The sequence below is a fragment of the Erythranthe guttata genome, chromosome 6, assembly GCF_056151865.1.
Source record: "Erythranthe guttata isolate IM_541 chromosome 6, IM_541, whole genome shotgun sequence".
NCBI classification, from domain to species: Eukaryota; Viridiplantae; Streptophyta; class Magnoliopsida; order Lamiales; family Phrymaceae; genus Erythranthe; species Erythranthe guttata.
The window spans coordinates 18,527,279-18,542,473 of record NC_142538.1 but is presented as its reverse complement, the minus strand read 5'-3'; the positions used below and the strand labels follow the sequence as shown (position 1 = coordinate 18,542,473).

The 15,195-nt window shown below is 36.8% G+C and overlaps 3 protein-coding genes across 7 annotated transcripts; 2 read left to right on the top strand and 1 right to left on the bottom strand.

The window, feature by feature from the left end:
• Positions 1–569: 569 nt before the first annotated feature.
• On the top strand, positions 570–7,618 carry LOC105955513 (uncharacterized). 4 transcript variants are annotated; one of them, XM_012979249.2, is made up of 12 exons: positions 570–798; positions 1,292–1,412; positions 2,177–2,304; positions 2,399–2,552; positions 2,677–2,786; positions 3,436–3,519; positions 3,608–3,656; positions 3,781–3,872; positions 4,684–4,816; positions 4,955–5,930; positions 6,747–6,857; positions 6,940–7,618. In XM_012979249.2, the coding sequence occupies exons 2-12, from the start codon at positions 1,320–1,322 to the stop codon at positions 7,503–7,505; spliced, it is 2,496 nt and encodes an 831-aa protein (XP_012834703.1). In that variant the 5' UTR covers positions 570–798; positions 1,292–1,319; the 3' UTR covers positions 7,506–7,618. The 4 variants fall into 4 exon arrangements, with proteins under 4 accessions (XP_012834703.1, XP_088676264.1, XP_088676265.1 ...); XM_088820138.1 differs by having other exon boundaries at positions 656–798; positions 1,305–1,412; XM_088820139.1 differs by having other exon boundaries at positions 670–1,198.
• A 632-nt stretch (positions 7,619–8,250) lies between these two features.
• On the top strand, positions 8,251–11,153 carry LOC105955516 (glutathione S-transferase L3). The gene is made up of 9 exons (XM_012979254.2): positions 8,251–8,550; positions 8,679–8,753; positions 9,287–9,347; positions 9,530–9,616; positions 9,717–9,815; positions 9,916–10,018; positions 10,105–10,181; positions 10,341–10,448; positions 10,875–11,153. The coding sequence occupies exons 1-9, from the start codon at positions 8,354–8,356 to the stop codon at positions 10,968–10,970; spliced, it is 903 nt and encodes a 300-aa protein (XP_012834708.2). The 5' UTR covers positions 8,251–8,353; the 3' UTR covers positions 10,971–11,153.
• A 58-nt stretch (positions 11,154–11,211) lies between these two features.
• On the bottom strand, positions 11,212–15,152 carry LOC105955515 (APETALA2-like protein 2). 2 transcript variants are annotated; one of them, XM_012979251.2, is made up of 10 exons: positions 13,756–14,930; positions 13,437–13,462; positions 13,307–13,337; positions 13,130–13,217; positions 12,884–13,029; positions 12,665–12,709; positions 12,445–12,539; positions 12,228–12,358; positions 11,883–11,984; positions 11,212–11,709 (listed from the first exon to the last, which is right to left on the bottom strand). In XM_012979251.2, exons 1-10 carry the CDS (start codon positions 14,334–14,336, stop codon positions 11,485–11,487), a joined length of 1,470 nt encoding a protein of 489 aa, XP_012834705.2. In that variant the 5' UTR covers positions 14,337–14,930; the 3' UTR covers positions 11,212–11,484. The 2 variants fall into 2 exon arrangements, with proteins under 2 accessions (XP_012834705.2, XP_012834706.2); XM_012979252.2 differs by lacking the exon at positions 12,665–12,709 and having other exon boundaries at positions 13,756–15,152.
• Positions 15,153–15,195: the final 43 nt, after the last annotated feature.

The window sequence follows — 15,195 nt, the reverse complement described above, 5'->3', positions numbered from 1 at the left end:
AATCTCAATTCTAGCTCACCTTTTTTGGAAAATCATAAATAGGTAATTTAGATTTTTTTGGTAATAAACTAAAGATGGAAAATCATAAATATGTAATTCTGTCAAATAAGAACGATTCCCTTAAAATCAAAATTTCGTGTATCTGTAAATGTATCTATCGTAAATAACCTCTAAAAAAACACGACGAGACGAACATTTAAAAAAACGAATACATATAAATGTATAAAATAATTTAAATTAATTATTGCAAAAAAATAAAAATTCAATGTCACTCCTTATGTTTTAACCACCCAAAGTAACCCTAAACCTCTAAACCACAAATCCATGATAGAGATTAGAGAAGACCAATCTCCAATTCCACACCATTAAAAATTTGCAACATTGACTTATTATTTTTATTATTATTAATTATTAATAATAATAAAATAATAATAATAGTTTTATGAAAATAATTTAATTGAAAACCTCAACCACATCCTTTTATTTTGCCACACACGCACGCACGCATGTGTGTGTGTGCGTGTGAGAGAGAGAGAGAGATATACATACATACCTACATATACATACATATATACATACATTACATATATATATATATATAGATACATACGTGTAGAGAGAGAAGAAAATTCCCTAGTGTTAAAGAAGGCCATCCATTAAAGGTGTCTTAATCCTGTGGTTTTCATTTTCAATCATCACTTCGTGCCGTACAGACCCCTCCCCCGAGTTGGTTTTTTTTTTTTTTCCTTTTCTCTTTCTCTCTCTACATCGCTGCCATTTTTCCTCGATAAAATCTCTGTAAGTTTTTTGTGCGTTTTTTTTTTGGTTTAATTTGAATCTTCTGTTTCTTCGAAATGTAATCTCAAAACCCTACATTCGGTCCGTTCGTTCAATTCGGCCGTTGTACGTCGGTTTTGTGGAACGTTTGCGCGTCTGCCGCTGTGCTTGTTTATGTTTTGTGGTGCGCATGTGTTTCTGCATTTCAATGTGGATATTTTGTGCGCGCATTGTTTGGTTTTTGTGCGGAATGAGGATGTTTTTGGTTTCTCTGATCTGAAAAACTGTTAATTGCCTCTCCAATTTTGGTTTGGATGACACTGTAGTTTCACATTAGGGTTTGTATTTCGTTATCTCGATTTTTAGGGGCGTATGGGGGAGGAAATGTATTTGCATGGTTTAGTGTGGGCTTGGGTTAAATGTGGGTGATTTTACCCATCTGTTTGTTAATTCTAGCTAGTTCATTGAGATGAATGATTGATTTGGATGGTTCTGTGTCTTTTTGTTGCTGCAGATCTTTTTGTTAGGGCTAAGAGTTAATTATGAGCAACGAAGGAGAGAAGAGGTGTCCTCTATGCGCGGAAGAAATGGATTGGACAGACCAGCAGTTCATGCCTTGCAAATGCGGTTATCAGGTGATGATTATTTGACATAAAAATGTGTGTTTTTTCTTTGTGTATTCTCGTTTAATCAGTTATAGTCAATGCCTGTTTTCTTCTCTCTTTTTTTCGAGCTGGAGGAAATGTTTGCTGATTTTGCTCTATGAAATGTAGCCTAAAACCTAGATAATTCATTTTTTGAAAGTCATTTTTCTTCATTGGTTAATTCTCAGAAGAAAATAAAGCATTACTCATTCCATGGCAAGTCTTGTATGTATGTATTTTTTCATTTTTCAACTTTGATTGTTTGTTCTTTTTTCATTTTCATTTCCATGGCAAGTCTGATACATGTTCTCTTATTTTGCAACATTGACTATTTGTCCTGTTCTCATTTTCTATGTGCTCTCATATCTGGCATGTCATAAAAGTTGGTTTAGAGATGATAAATTTGAAGTTGCTCACAGGATCCATGTTTTACACTTTCAAAATTTCTCATGATTTGAGGGGTGGGGGTGTGTAAGACTGTGATTTATGTTCTCTTATGAGTTTTTTGTTGATGACGTTTTTGCAATTTGGCATTTATGAGATGTAGATTAGAAATTTTCGCTTTCTTTACTCATCTTCTCAAAGATTCCCCTTTGAATTCAGAAAACTGTCAACTATGATGGTATTACTGGTTTTGTCTCTATTCATGTCATAACATACTGTTTTCTTATGTCTTCATTAAGAGGGAATATCTTTTGAATGCTGTTTGGTCGTTACTAAGCCTCTACCTGAGATTGCTTTTGTTTATGTTGCAGGTCTGTGTTTGGTGTTGGCATCATATAATAGACATGGCTGAGAAAGATGACACTGAGGGACGATGTCCTGCATGTCGTACAATCTATGAAAAGGAGAAAATTGTGGCAATGCAAGCAAATAATGAAAAGTTCGTTATGATTTTGTGCTAATCATTATCCTTCTCTATTTTCTGAAATAGAGCTTTGATTTAACAGTTTGTTGAATATTCTTTTATGACATAGGACAATGACGAAGATTTCTAATAGGAAAAGCAAACCACCGAAAGCCGCCAAGCCAAAGGCTACTGAAGTAAAGAAGGATTTGACAAATATTAGAGTGATTCAGCGTAAAATGGCATATGTTATTGGATTACCTCTCACTCTAGCTGATGAAGAGGTATGGAGTAGTTTTTACTTCTTTTCCTTTGGGATATTGTCAGAATTTTTTTCCCTCCTTCATAAGTTACTTATTTTCTTGCTTTATTTTCTTCAGTTCTAAAGAGATACATTGTTTTGAACAGGTATTGCTGCGGAAGGAGTATTTTGGTCAGTACGGGAAAGTGACGAAGGTCTCTCTCTCTCGGACAGCTGGTGGGGCCATCCAACAGTTTATCAATGACACATGCAGCGTGTGAGTTTAAATCTGTTAATTTATGCTTGGAATTTCTTATAAGAAAAAAAGATATATGACATTTAAAGCTGCTTGTGATCGACTACTATACTTTCTAAACATCTCTGCCTGGTTCAGTTTGATTTGGGAATTTTGTTTTGAGTTTAGGATGACATGTTTTAATGGAGGAGGTATCTGACATGTGGTTTTCCTCGACCAGAATACATAATTAAGATATGGAGGTTCACTTTTTTTTTTTTGAGTAAATATGGAGGTTCACTATCATACACCAATTTTCTTATCTCATTTTTTACACCCACTAACTCTCCCTTTCTTAAAGAGCTCAAGATTGTTCATCTATAATCACATGAAAATGTGCAAGAATAAATGAATAATCCATATTTGTCTCTGCGGTAGTTTTAGCTTCACCGCCCTAAACTGTAACAATTTCTGATAATAGAGGTAATAGACAGATGAATATCTTAACTTACATACTTGTTGTCAATAATCTAGTGCTGTTATTAGCTTTATTGTTGTCAAGTGCTGTTATTACCTTTATTGTTCGACTGGGCATTGTTTCATGTCGGCACACAATTTTACAAACAGTTCCTTCAGCAGTTCTTTCTTCCTCATATTCCACTTTCCTTGATCTTGTCATGTCACCTTCCAGATACATAACATATTCAAAAGAGGAGGAGGCCTTACGATGTATTCAGTCAGTTCATGGTTTTGTCCTGGAAGGTAGATTCTTGAGGTAAGCACTCGTTCCTTTCCCTATCATCGTCATACAATATTAATCTGAAGCTTTTTGTAACATTAGCAATTGAAAATGACCTGTGCAGAGCATCATTTGGAACTGCAAAATATTGCCATGCTTGGCTGAAAAACATGGTATACATTTATTTATCATTTGTGATATTTGTGATTGCTTTCTTCTCACGTTGGATCCTGCTAGAAATGCTTCTTTTGCTCTATACATGAATAGATGTTCACAGACGTTTTTATTTTGTTTCAGCCTTGCAACAATCCTGCTTGTTTATATTTGCATAGTATTGGGGCCGATGAAGATAGTTTTGGAAAAGATGAAGTTGCTGCAGTACATACGAGGTATGATGCTTCAACCTTTTCCTATTCCTCTGTTTTTTTTCCAATTTTTTTGTCTATGGTGGATCTGTTCTTTTTGGAAAAATGCTGAATTTTTTACATCCAGATGAATTCAGTCTCTGTGATATTGTGACCAATATCTAGTTTTAGAAAGAGAGATATAAGCTTATGGTAGTGATTGCTTTATCTAGACTTGTGGAATACCCACATTAATTTATATTTAGCCAGATTCATTTTGTAGCTAGAATAATTTATGCTACCAATTCTTCTATTTACTTTCAGTATGTATTTTAGCAAGGGATTATACCTCATCTAGATGGCAATTCCTTGAGAAACACAGAATAAGGCTTATTAACTATTGTTGATCCTTCATGAACTTCTGTTGGTCTGGATGTTAGATACTAATTGTTCTTTCTTAAAGAAATTGACAATGAAATTGTGTGCCAGCTCTGAGAAGCAGCAATTTTCTTGCATTTTATGGATGTCACAAACACATCCAAATATTTTCTGGAATACCACGCTCTTTAGTTGATCATTGGTGCTTATCTTTTCTTAGCTCCTTTTCTTTTCTTAAGAAACTCATAGAAGACCAGGATGCATGTTAAAAATGTATGATCTAGATCTTCTCAGGCTTCACGATGGTTGAAATTGGTGGCAATTTTATTCTTCATCAACTATTTAATGTTGTTAATATAATATTCTGAGTATATATGAGTGAGTATTTGGACATTGAATCCTATGAAGGTACATCTAGAAAGATTAAGATGTATCTACTTTTTGCTGGTTTAAACTTTTCTTTCTTGTGGTTTTAAAGGAGTAGAGTTCAACAAATAGTTGGTGCTACAAACAATGTGGCAAAACACGCTGGCAATGTACTGCCTCCTCCGGATGATGATTTCTGCAGTAGTACCAGTTCTTTTGCTGACAAATCCAACGGAACTAGCTCTGTAAGTGACTTATTTGCAAACTGTCACTTGATTTTAAGTTTGATTAGAACATGGTTAGAACAACATAATTTTTATGTGTTATATTTTTATGCTTTTTTATCCTGAAAAACCATCATTGTCTCTGGTACTATTGTACAGGATCCAGCTCATGGCTACGCAAGTACCAGTGCTGATATAGCTTACCAACTTCCCTCTAAAGAGAGGGAAGAAGCTATTGCAGTACCTCGCAAACCGACAACTTTTGTAGATATTGTTGGACGGTCTAATTGTGATGCTCCTGAAAAAGATGAAGATATTCCAGAAGATGGGAGGATTCTGAACTTATGTTCTGAATTATCTTCTGTATCAGTTAATGGAGATATACATTCAGGCGAGCCATATTCTTTTCCTACCCTGTTTAAAGTCTCCAGTTCTAATCACATCGGGAATGGGTTATCTAGAAACATGTCAGATGTACCATTCAGAGAAGATTCATTGTTATCCAATGACCAAGGATCTAAAGAGACATGTGGCTCAAGTCATAGGTTTTTTTCCAATCCATCCTATCCTACAAATATTTCAGACGAGTCTAATGGTCCGACATTATTACACAAAAATCCCCACAGTTTGAATGGTTTTACTCTTGATCACAGCCTTTTACATAATTATGAGGACAAAGGTTCTTTACCTATCAGATATGGGAATTCCATATTAAATGATTCATGCCAACAAGAGATGAAGTTTCAGAATGCTGCTAAATCTGATAGAATTTATAGAAGTTCGAGGTCATTTTCCAACGAAGAAATAGTAGAGCACTTACGGAGAATAGATGATGGTAACTTGACGAATGAAGAGGACAGTTCTGTTTTAGATGCTGTAGAGAGCAGTATAATTTCGAATATTATGTCAATAGATTTTGATTCATGTGAAGATTCTTTGACAACGCATAATGGTCTATCTGAATTACTTGATGAAACTGATGGGTTGGGCGGTTCTTCCTGGAGTTCCTTAAATAGCGACCAATCTGGACATTCGTTCGTTAAACAAGATGGCTTAGCAAGTCAAGTGGCTGGGTCTGTCCTTCCAGGTTATGGTGATAACAAGGAGCGTTACTTATCTCAGCCTCAGTATACAGGTAACTGAAATATATTTTTCATTTTTAAATCCTTTTCTTTTTAACGATTTATCTTTTCTGCTTGTGTCTGTGTGTATTCTTTCCTACCTGCATCATCTATAAGACAACCACCATGGTTAGAACTTCAATTGTTTGCACTGAAAGGATATAGGTATATGACCAATTAGAAAAGGTCCACTTCCAACTCTTGACAGTATGCCATATTCCTTTTGTTTAGTTTTCAAATGCAGTTATCTATCTTTAGTCGTCCTCATTGTGACCCTTCACTATTCTCTTCTATGCATGTGTGTGTATGTGTGTGTGTGTGTGTTTGTGTGTATGTATATATACATGTGTGTATGTGTACATGCATGCTTCCACAGGCATTGTTTGTCAAACTTGATGATAGTTAGTGGCAACTCAATGGCCTGGACTTGAAACTTTGAGAGTATATGCCCAATAGTATTTCGTTTATTTCTCTCAACTTATAATTAGTTTGACTGGGAAAAGACCTTCAATTTCATTCTGCTTCGTTTGTTATGGCTGTCTGTATCAATGTTTTCATCTTAAACACAAACTGTTCTTTACGTGTTCCTGTAGCATTCATACACCCTAAAAAGCCGGATGCATGCCTAATGTGATGTTGATAAGAGCTCGCGCGTACAATACACCGTGAAATCTTGTTGTAATTTATGATTAGAACTTGCTCTATATTTCATATCACTTAATCTTTAGTCTGTTTCCTTTTGTATTATATTCTTAACCTCATTTTCATCAGCCTTTTAATTTCGCCCGATTTTGTGTAATCGTATCGTTTTTGTTTCTCTCTTCTCACAGTGAATAGGGCTCAAACTCTGGCTCCTCCTGGATTCTCGGTGCCCTCTAGAGATCCACCTCCTGGATTTTCTGCTTCAGAGAGAACAGGCTTTTTACCCCGTCCCTCATCAGGTTTGTGCCTCGAAACACTGCTACTTTCTTTTCCTAACCTATTCATTTGTTTGACACATTTTTTAACACTCTTGTTTTGCAGGTAACCGTTTGGCTAATGTTGATTTCTTCGACCCTGCAATATTAACTTCTGATAAAGGCAAACGAACAAACGGGTTCATCAACCCAAACTTCGAAATGAGGCCAAACGGTAGTAGTACTCCAAGACTGAGCACTGCGTTCGAGGACGAATCAAAGCTCTGGCTTCTGATGCAACAATCACCATCCACACATCAAAGCTCCAATTTTCCTCAAATGTTTGCAACCCAAACTCCATCCACACAGCAAGAACTGAGCTATATGGGCCAAACGGCAAACGTCTTCTCTGGGCTAGATAACTACTACGGCTTATCTTCAAGAATAACCGACGAACACCAAAATCGAGATCCATCTTTCTTCACACAAATGTCGCAGCAGAAGTACACAAACGGCCACATTTCCAATAGCAACGGGTACCGTCTTGGCTTGGACGAGGTCCAACAACATAAGGGGGAAGTGGGAATTTCAGAACTTCAGAGAAACGAGATATTAGGAGTCAATTACTTCCCTGGGTATGGTGGTGATGTAATGTTTAGCTCAGGCGATTACAATAGAGTATTCGGGTTGTAGTTGTACTGTACTGTACTCGTTTCGAATGAAAACAAACTCCTCTCTACCCCCCTACCAAACTGATGGTATGTGTAAGTTTGAGTTAGAAGATGAAGTTTTATTGTTGATCAAAATCAATGCTTTTATATAGGCATGGAGAGGAGGGCTTTGGTTCGTTATTGCGTACAATTTTGATCTTCTTAATACTCTCTTTCTGCTTGCACATTAACTATCATAATTTGCCATTGCATTTTCTCATTCCTTACTTTTTTAATTTTTGTTATTTTAATTGTCAAATTGGATAAAAAAAATTGGAGTGTTAATCTTGTTATTTTAAAGGGCATGAGCTTAATCGAGCAAATCTTACTATTTAAGATCTAATATGCATAATTAAATAAGAGGAGTTATTGTGACGAGTTTTTAGATTTATGAATTATATAAATGCCTTAACGGTAAATTGACGGAAATGACAAACAATGTTAAATTACTGTAATATAAGGGACTAAATTTATTTTTTGTAAACATTGGGACCAAATTTGTAATCGGTAATGTTTCCAAAACATTACCACCATTGAGGAATACATGAAATACACAACATATGTTATAACTTGCACTATATTAATTATAAATGTAAGTTGGGGTTAAAATAAAATAAAATTCTTACACTAATATTGGATCATAAATAAAAAAATAATAATATATTTTCAATTTTAATCTAAAAAAAAAAAAAAAAAAAAAAAAAAAAACTTAGAAACCAAAATTCCAGAAATTGAAATAAGAAACAAATTCGAAATTGGAAAATTATAGATTTGGCTGGTGACAAATCAACAATCCCAATTGTCCAAATCAGCAGCTGAGAGCAAGAGAAAATGGCGACCATCTTCAACAACATAAGCTATCATCACAGCATTATCCATTGCGCTTGTAATAACAACAACACTAATCGCATCAATCTTTGCCCTAATTTAGGATCCCCTCCCTTCAAGAAACCACTGATTTTATTCCCCAGGAAAAATCTTCTCAACTATTCTGGAATCAGTCGAACTGTATCAGCAATTTCATCTGGGTATTTCATTTCTCTTCTCTCTTGCTTTTTCTTTTCCTTCAACTGAATTTGGATATTTGAATTAGTGGGGTTTTTTTTTTTCTGTTGCTATTCAAAATTAAAAAGTGCCCTAATTTTTGGTGTCAAAGTGTGAGAGAAGAAGCCCTTCCACCTGCTCTTGATTCCTCTTCAGACCCACCGCCAATCTTCGATGGAACCCCCAAGTAAGCCATTTTTTCCTTGATTGTAAAATGAATATTATTATTAATTTTATTTTTTTGGGAAGTTCCTATGTGATTATGTATTTCTCAACATCGAGCACACGTAAGAATCCTGTGGGACCCGAGTTTTGGGGCAATGTGGGGTCGGTCAGATCGATTAAACGCGTGGATTGCCCCGATAAATGTGTCCGTTGCGCCTAAAAGCGACGGAAAGTGGGCTTAACAACTGATTTTTGCTTCGGGCGTGGTGTCAATCGGGCTTTTTGCCCGATTGACGAGGTCGAACCGCGCCTGAACGAGCTTCGTGTGCATATAGCCGATTGCCTCGTAACTCCTCCCGAGTCAATAGTCATCGACCGGCGCCTTCGACCTCGTCAATTGGGCATGGCCCGATTGGGACCCCACGCTCGAAGCAAAAATCAGTCGTTAAGCTCACTTTCCGTCGCTTTTGAGTGCAATTTGAGTGCATGGTGTTGTAATTCTATTTTTTTCTTTTTTCAAGAAAATTCTGTCCTGATTCAGTTTCTTGATTTTAGGCTGTATATATCTTACTCTTGCCCGTTTGCTCAACGTGCGTGGATTACCAGAAACTGTAAGGTGTGTGATTAAACATAAAATAATTTACAGTTGCTTTGTAATATTTAATTATGTGTGTTGCTTAGGTTTGTTTGATGCTTGTGTTCAATAACTACCCACTTAGCACACATCCACATGTATGTGTGTGTGATTGTGTGTAGCATTTAAAGGTTTACGAGCGGATTATATCTTCTTCTTAACAGGGACTTCAAGACACTATAAAATTGGTACCTATCAATCTTAAGAACAGACCGTCTTGGTACAAGGAAAAAGTGTACCCTCCAAACAAGGTATAAACCATTACGTGTAATGAAATTGCGAACGCACCTAATCGTTTCTTGAATTTTTAATTTAGGTTTCTTTGTCCGTTTTTCTTTCTTTATAATTTAGGTTCCGTCGCTAGAGCATAACAATGAAGTTAAAGGGGAGAGTCTCGATTTGATTCGATACATCGACGCTAACTTTGAAGGGCCTTCGCTTTTTCCCGATGTAAGATATCTCTGATAATAACAACATCGCTTCATTCATCGAAAACACACACATCCATGTTGGTGTGTGCGCGTGTGGCTGAAGTGCTAAATGATTGTAGGATCCCACCAAGATAGAGTTTGCTGAGGAGTTGCTGTCGTTTACGAGTTCCTTCTCTAAAGCCGTAACTAATTCTTTGAAGGAGAACAGCACTAACGAAGCTGGTAAAAAAATTTGACTCTTGTATTGGATATTTACTCTCTAAGTGATAGAAGTATGTTAAATTAAGGGTTGTTACGATTTTCTGTAGGTGCTGCTTTTGACGAAATTGAGATTTTTCTCTCCAAATTCGACGACGGACCCTTTTTTCTTGGCCAGTTCAGCTTAGTAAGTTAAAACATCGTACATGCTACTAATGGAAAACGAGCAATTCAGTTTTTGTAGTGTTTTGATTTGTGTTCTTGATCTCAAACCAGTTGACTATGATTTTTTTTCTATTTTCTTTTACTATTAAATATTTTTTTAAGGGTCACACTTTATTTTTAGGTGGACATAGCGTACGCTCCTTTCGTTGAAAGATACCAGCCCTTCTTCTTCGAAGTGATGAGTTACGACATCACAAGCGGCAGGCCGAAACTTGCTGTGTGGATTGAGGTATTATTATTAACAGAAATTACTTCTTTCTTGATTTGGTTTTTTAATGGGGATTAGATAAAAGAGAACAAAGGGAAATTGAGCATTCAAGTTAAGAAATGATAAATTACACCTAGTTCCCACGAGGTTAGGTGTAATTACAGTGAACCCCTCAAATTTGAGAAATTACACAAATATCCCTTGAGATTTGTTTTATGTGTGGGATTAAATTGATATTATCTTGAAGTGCAAAATGTGTAGAAACAAAAACCAGTATTTGAAATTATTATAATTACTATTATATAGTGGATCCGTTATTTGTATTTAATCGAATTGAATCTTGTGATTTTCTATCGTAGTTTATTAGTATGGTATATCAAAATTGAAACATTTTCATATTAGGAGTATTGTTCATTTATATGCTAATGTTAGGTGCTTGTTTTGTAGGAGATGAATAAGATCGAAGCATATAAACAAACTCAACGAGACCCAAAGGAGCACGTCGAGACCTACAGGAAGCGTTTGGTAACATTGAAAAGTTGAATCATGTTATTAAGGCCTTGTCCACTTGCATTAGTTGGATTAATTTGATTTCCGGATTGGATCGATTTAGTTAGTAAGATGTTCGGTTTGCTCGTATATAAATATGGGATTTTTTGTTCTTTTTTTTCCGGCAAGATTGTTCGTCAACGAGCTTCATTTTGCTAATCTATACTACTTAGTCAATTCGATGGTATAGTATACATCGAACAAGGCCTAATCTTTGTTTCGAGCACCGTGTATATCCGATTGAAGAAATATGAACATTAAGAAAAAAACATCTATAGATTTACATACTATTTATCCCGGTAGATCAAAACCAGAGCTGGCGACATATGAACAACAATCGAATTCGTTTTAGCAGCCAGAAATCTACACCACCGACTATTCCAAGATTTAATTGTACCAAAATGTATACACATCATATATTACCTTTGTCAATCTATTATTTGTATAATATTTGTATGACTGACAAGAGAAATATATCTGTGATTGGAGACAAATCCTGGAGCAAAAATCAGTGAAGGGTGTTGAAAGCAGATGCAGGAAATTGCGGTGTTCGAGACACGAGGGAATTCAAGTACGGAGACGCATTGTTTGAAGAGAATCCTGATGATGCTGCAGAAGCGGATATAAACGGCATGGGGGTCACGACCCCCACTCCATGGCTCGGCATTTTCCATGGCCAGTTTGCGTATCCAGGCAAAGGAACAGCTTCACCGCTCATTACTGTTGCTCTTTCCTATCGATCATAACCAAAAAAAGAATTAAAAAAATTAATCCAACTGCAAAACTATGATATATATATATATATATATATATATATATATATATATTCTCTCGTGTCGATATCTAACTATATTCCTCTTTCGATGAATGTATCGAGAAAATAATACACGTGATAAGAATAATCACCTTACTGTTTGGGGCAAAACCAGAATATACGATAGGCCACATTGGAGGGGCACTCTTGGTCGACATTAATAGCTCGTGGGGCGAAGCAGACGCGGTTTCAATCTATACAAAATTCCAGAAATATATCAGCTAATCATGGTATTTCAATCTACAACATCGATCAGTACCCTCGGAAAAGAAAGAACGAACAAACATAGTATCGATATGATCAAACGGATAGAAATGAACCCGTCGATAAAGGGAAGATCTCAAGTTTATTTGCATGAAAGTTAAGAAAGAATAGTAAAAGGCAACGTATTGAAGAATTGGAGCAAGCAAAAGCATTTTACGAAGAAATATGAGCACCTTTATTCTCTTCCCGTCTGGCAGTTCATTAGATACGTGAGGAAAATGCAAATTTCTGGTAGTCTCGTATCCTTGTTGACCATCCGTAGATAAAGAAATTCCGAGATTGAGATCAAGATTGCTGCCAATACCTGCATAAAAAAAACGAACCGGGTCAGTTAATTGAAGAGAATACGAAGAAACGAAAGACGCAAAAACGGGATCTGTAATCATGTACCAGAACTCATATTCATTTCTCTGTCATAGTTACTAGGCTCGAAGTTTGTGACAGCTTCACTCCCGTTACATTTGATGGCTGCTTTGTCATAAGCCCTGAAAAAGAAAATTCGATGAGAACTAATAAAAGAAACGAAAAATTGACCTTATTAAATTACATCATCACCAACTCTAATTAAGCAAAGTATGAATTTTCATGATCGATCACAGTTAACAAGGACCTTGCAGCTTCTACTTCGTTGTCGAATAACCCAAGATACATATACCTGCAATAAACCATTATGATCTTATCGATAAAACGGGGTTTTCTCTGTCCATTTAATGACTACCCTAAACTTATACGATCTTTATAGATAGGTCAATCTTGATCAAACGTACACTTCACAATAAAAAATAAAATAAAAAAATTAATTACTGTTCGTACAAAAGTATATTCTTACTTCTTTCCGAGGAATTGACCCATTCTCGCTTCCCATCGACCGCATTTGTGAAGGGTTACGCCTCTGTACTTTGAGCTTCCTCGAGAGAAACCAGTGCTTTGGCGACGTAGAATATGAACAAACTCTTCTTTTGTCAAATTCTTCATCTGCAAATTTCGTCAATGGCATTAATTAGATTCACTAACTAATAAAGAAAATATTCGAGGTACAATATATATATATATTTATATTCTATAGCTTCGAAACCTGGCTCATGTCCTCATCGTAATCAGCAATAGTGAAATTTATGTCGGCTTCGACTCCACGAAATTTTATTGCAGCACGATCGTATGCTCTGAACAATCAAAACGAATGGGGTCAACATCAATAAGATTTCATTGCAAAATGGCCGGAAATTTTTCATTAAAAGTCGAGATTTCTTACCTAGCTGCGGCATGGGCTGTGTCGAATCCTCCTGAAAAAACGGAAATCGAAATTGAATTATTGAAGCAGATGACGAATATATATATAACCGATAAATGTAGAAAAACGGCAAATTACTCGGTCAACTTACCCAAATAGACTTGTTTACCACAATCCCTGCAAGCAAAAGCCAATGTTCAGTTAGAAATCGTAACACGAAAAACGGCCACTAATCGAGAATTTAAAACATACACAAATCTAATCAAACCGATCTTCCGTGAATAAATTAGCTCTCATCTACGGGTTTTAATCTCGTATTTTCCGAATAATTTACGAATTGTCATAATGCACACCAACATTTAGTCTAGCCGTATCAAGCACCATTAACACTAAACACACACATGCATGCAGCATATATGTGTGTGAGTGTGTGTATGTGTGTGTATCAGTGTGTGTATATATAGACGAACCAGATATGCGATTCCCATCTTCCAGTTCTGCGGTAGAAGGTAACCCCTCGGTATTGAGAGCTTCGAGAGCGGGGCCCACGGCGGCTCTTCTTCACCTGAGGCTGCGGAGCTTGATTAGTCGCCGCCGGTAACTGCGCCGCCTTGTAAATTCCCAATTCTAAACCCCCGCCGCCGCCGCCGGGGACCTCCGGCACCGATAGATTCAACCAATACTTAGCCCTGACCAGAGAGGGGGAAATGGACTGCGGCGGAGACGACGACCCACCCATCGGGAAAAGCTGCAGCTCGCTTCTGCAATTAATGACGTCATTATCCACTTCGTCTTCAATCTCGATCACGCTCTTGTCGAGGATCGAAAAATTGAGGGTGGAAACGGAGTGCCTGACGCGCGTCGAGCTGTTGCAGTCGACCTCGTCGGCGCCGGCGGCGCCGGCGGAGGAGGGGAAGGCGGCATTATTGGTGGTGGATGTGGTGGTGGAAGCCACGGAATCGGCGGTGGCTGCCGCGTTTCCACGGCCGGCCCCGCCGTCGCAGGAAGTGGAATCGACTGAGAGAACGGCGTCAACATTCAGATCCAACATTTTTCACTCTCCAGTGCGTTTGTCTATGTGTATATGTAACTGCACCTCTGTATGTATATATATACGTATATAACTGTAGCTAGTAATTAGTTGCAGATATTTTTCTCATGACAGAGAAAAACCACAAATAACGTGGCCGGTGAAGATTGTAGAGAGAGAAAGCTAGAGAGAGAGAGAGAGAGACCTGGGATTACAGTATATGTATATATATGTATGTATACAGAATTGAAAAAAAAAACTGAAATTACCAAATAAAATGAAGAAAGAAGGGGGGTTTAATTAATTAGGTTATAGATACACAGAGAATTGTACGTATATATGAAGAGAGAGAGAGGGAGAGAGAAGGGGGGAGATTGTATTGTATATGGTCAGAGCTAGGATCAGTTGCATTTGAGGACTGGTGGGCGGTGGCCGGTGGGTGGTTACTTTTTTGGGGAAAAAATTACATGATTTAGAGAGAGAGAGAGAAGAGAGAGAGTGAGAGAGAGAGAGGGGTAGAGAGAGAAAGCAGTCAAAGTAACAATGGAGTGTTTGATTATGATGATGATGGTGAAGAAGACGAAGATGAATAATTGAATACAATAGTGACTGATTAGAGAGCATATATATATATATATATGTATATATATGTATGTATATATGTATATATGGTTGTTATGCACCTTCTACTGCAACTTGTGTGAGTTCCCCATGTCTTTTTACTTTTTATTCTCCATTTTCATTTTTCTATTCTTTTGGGGTGGGGGTGGGGGTGGGGGGGTGGGGGGTAGGTGGTGTAGCATTGAGATTTTGAGAAATTTTGAATTTTATATTCATATCATAAACACATTTTTTTTAGTTATTATTCAATACTGAAATG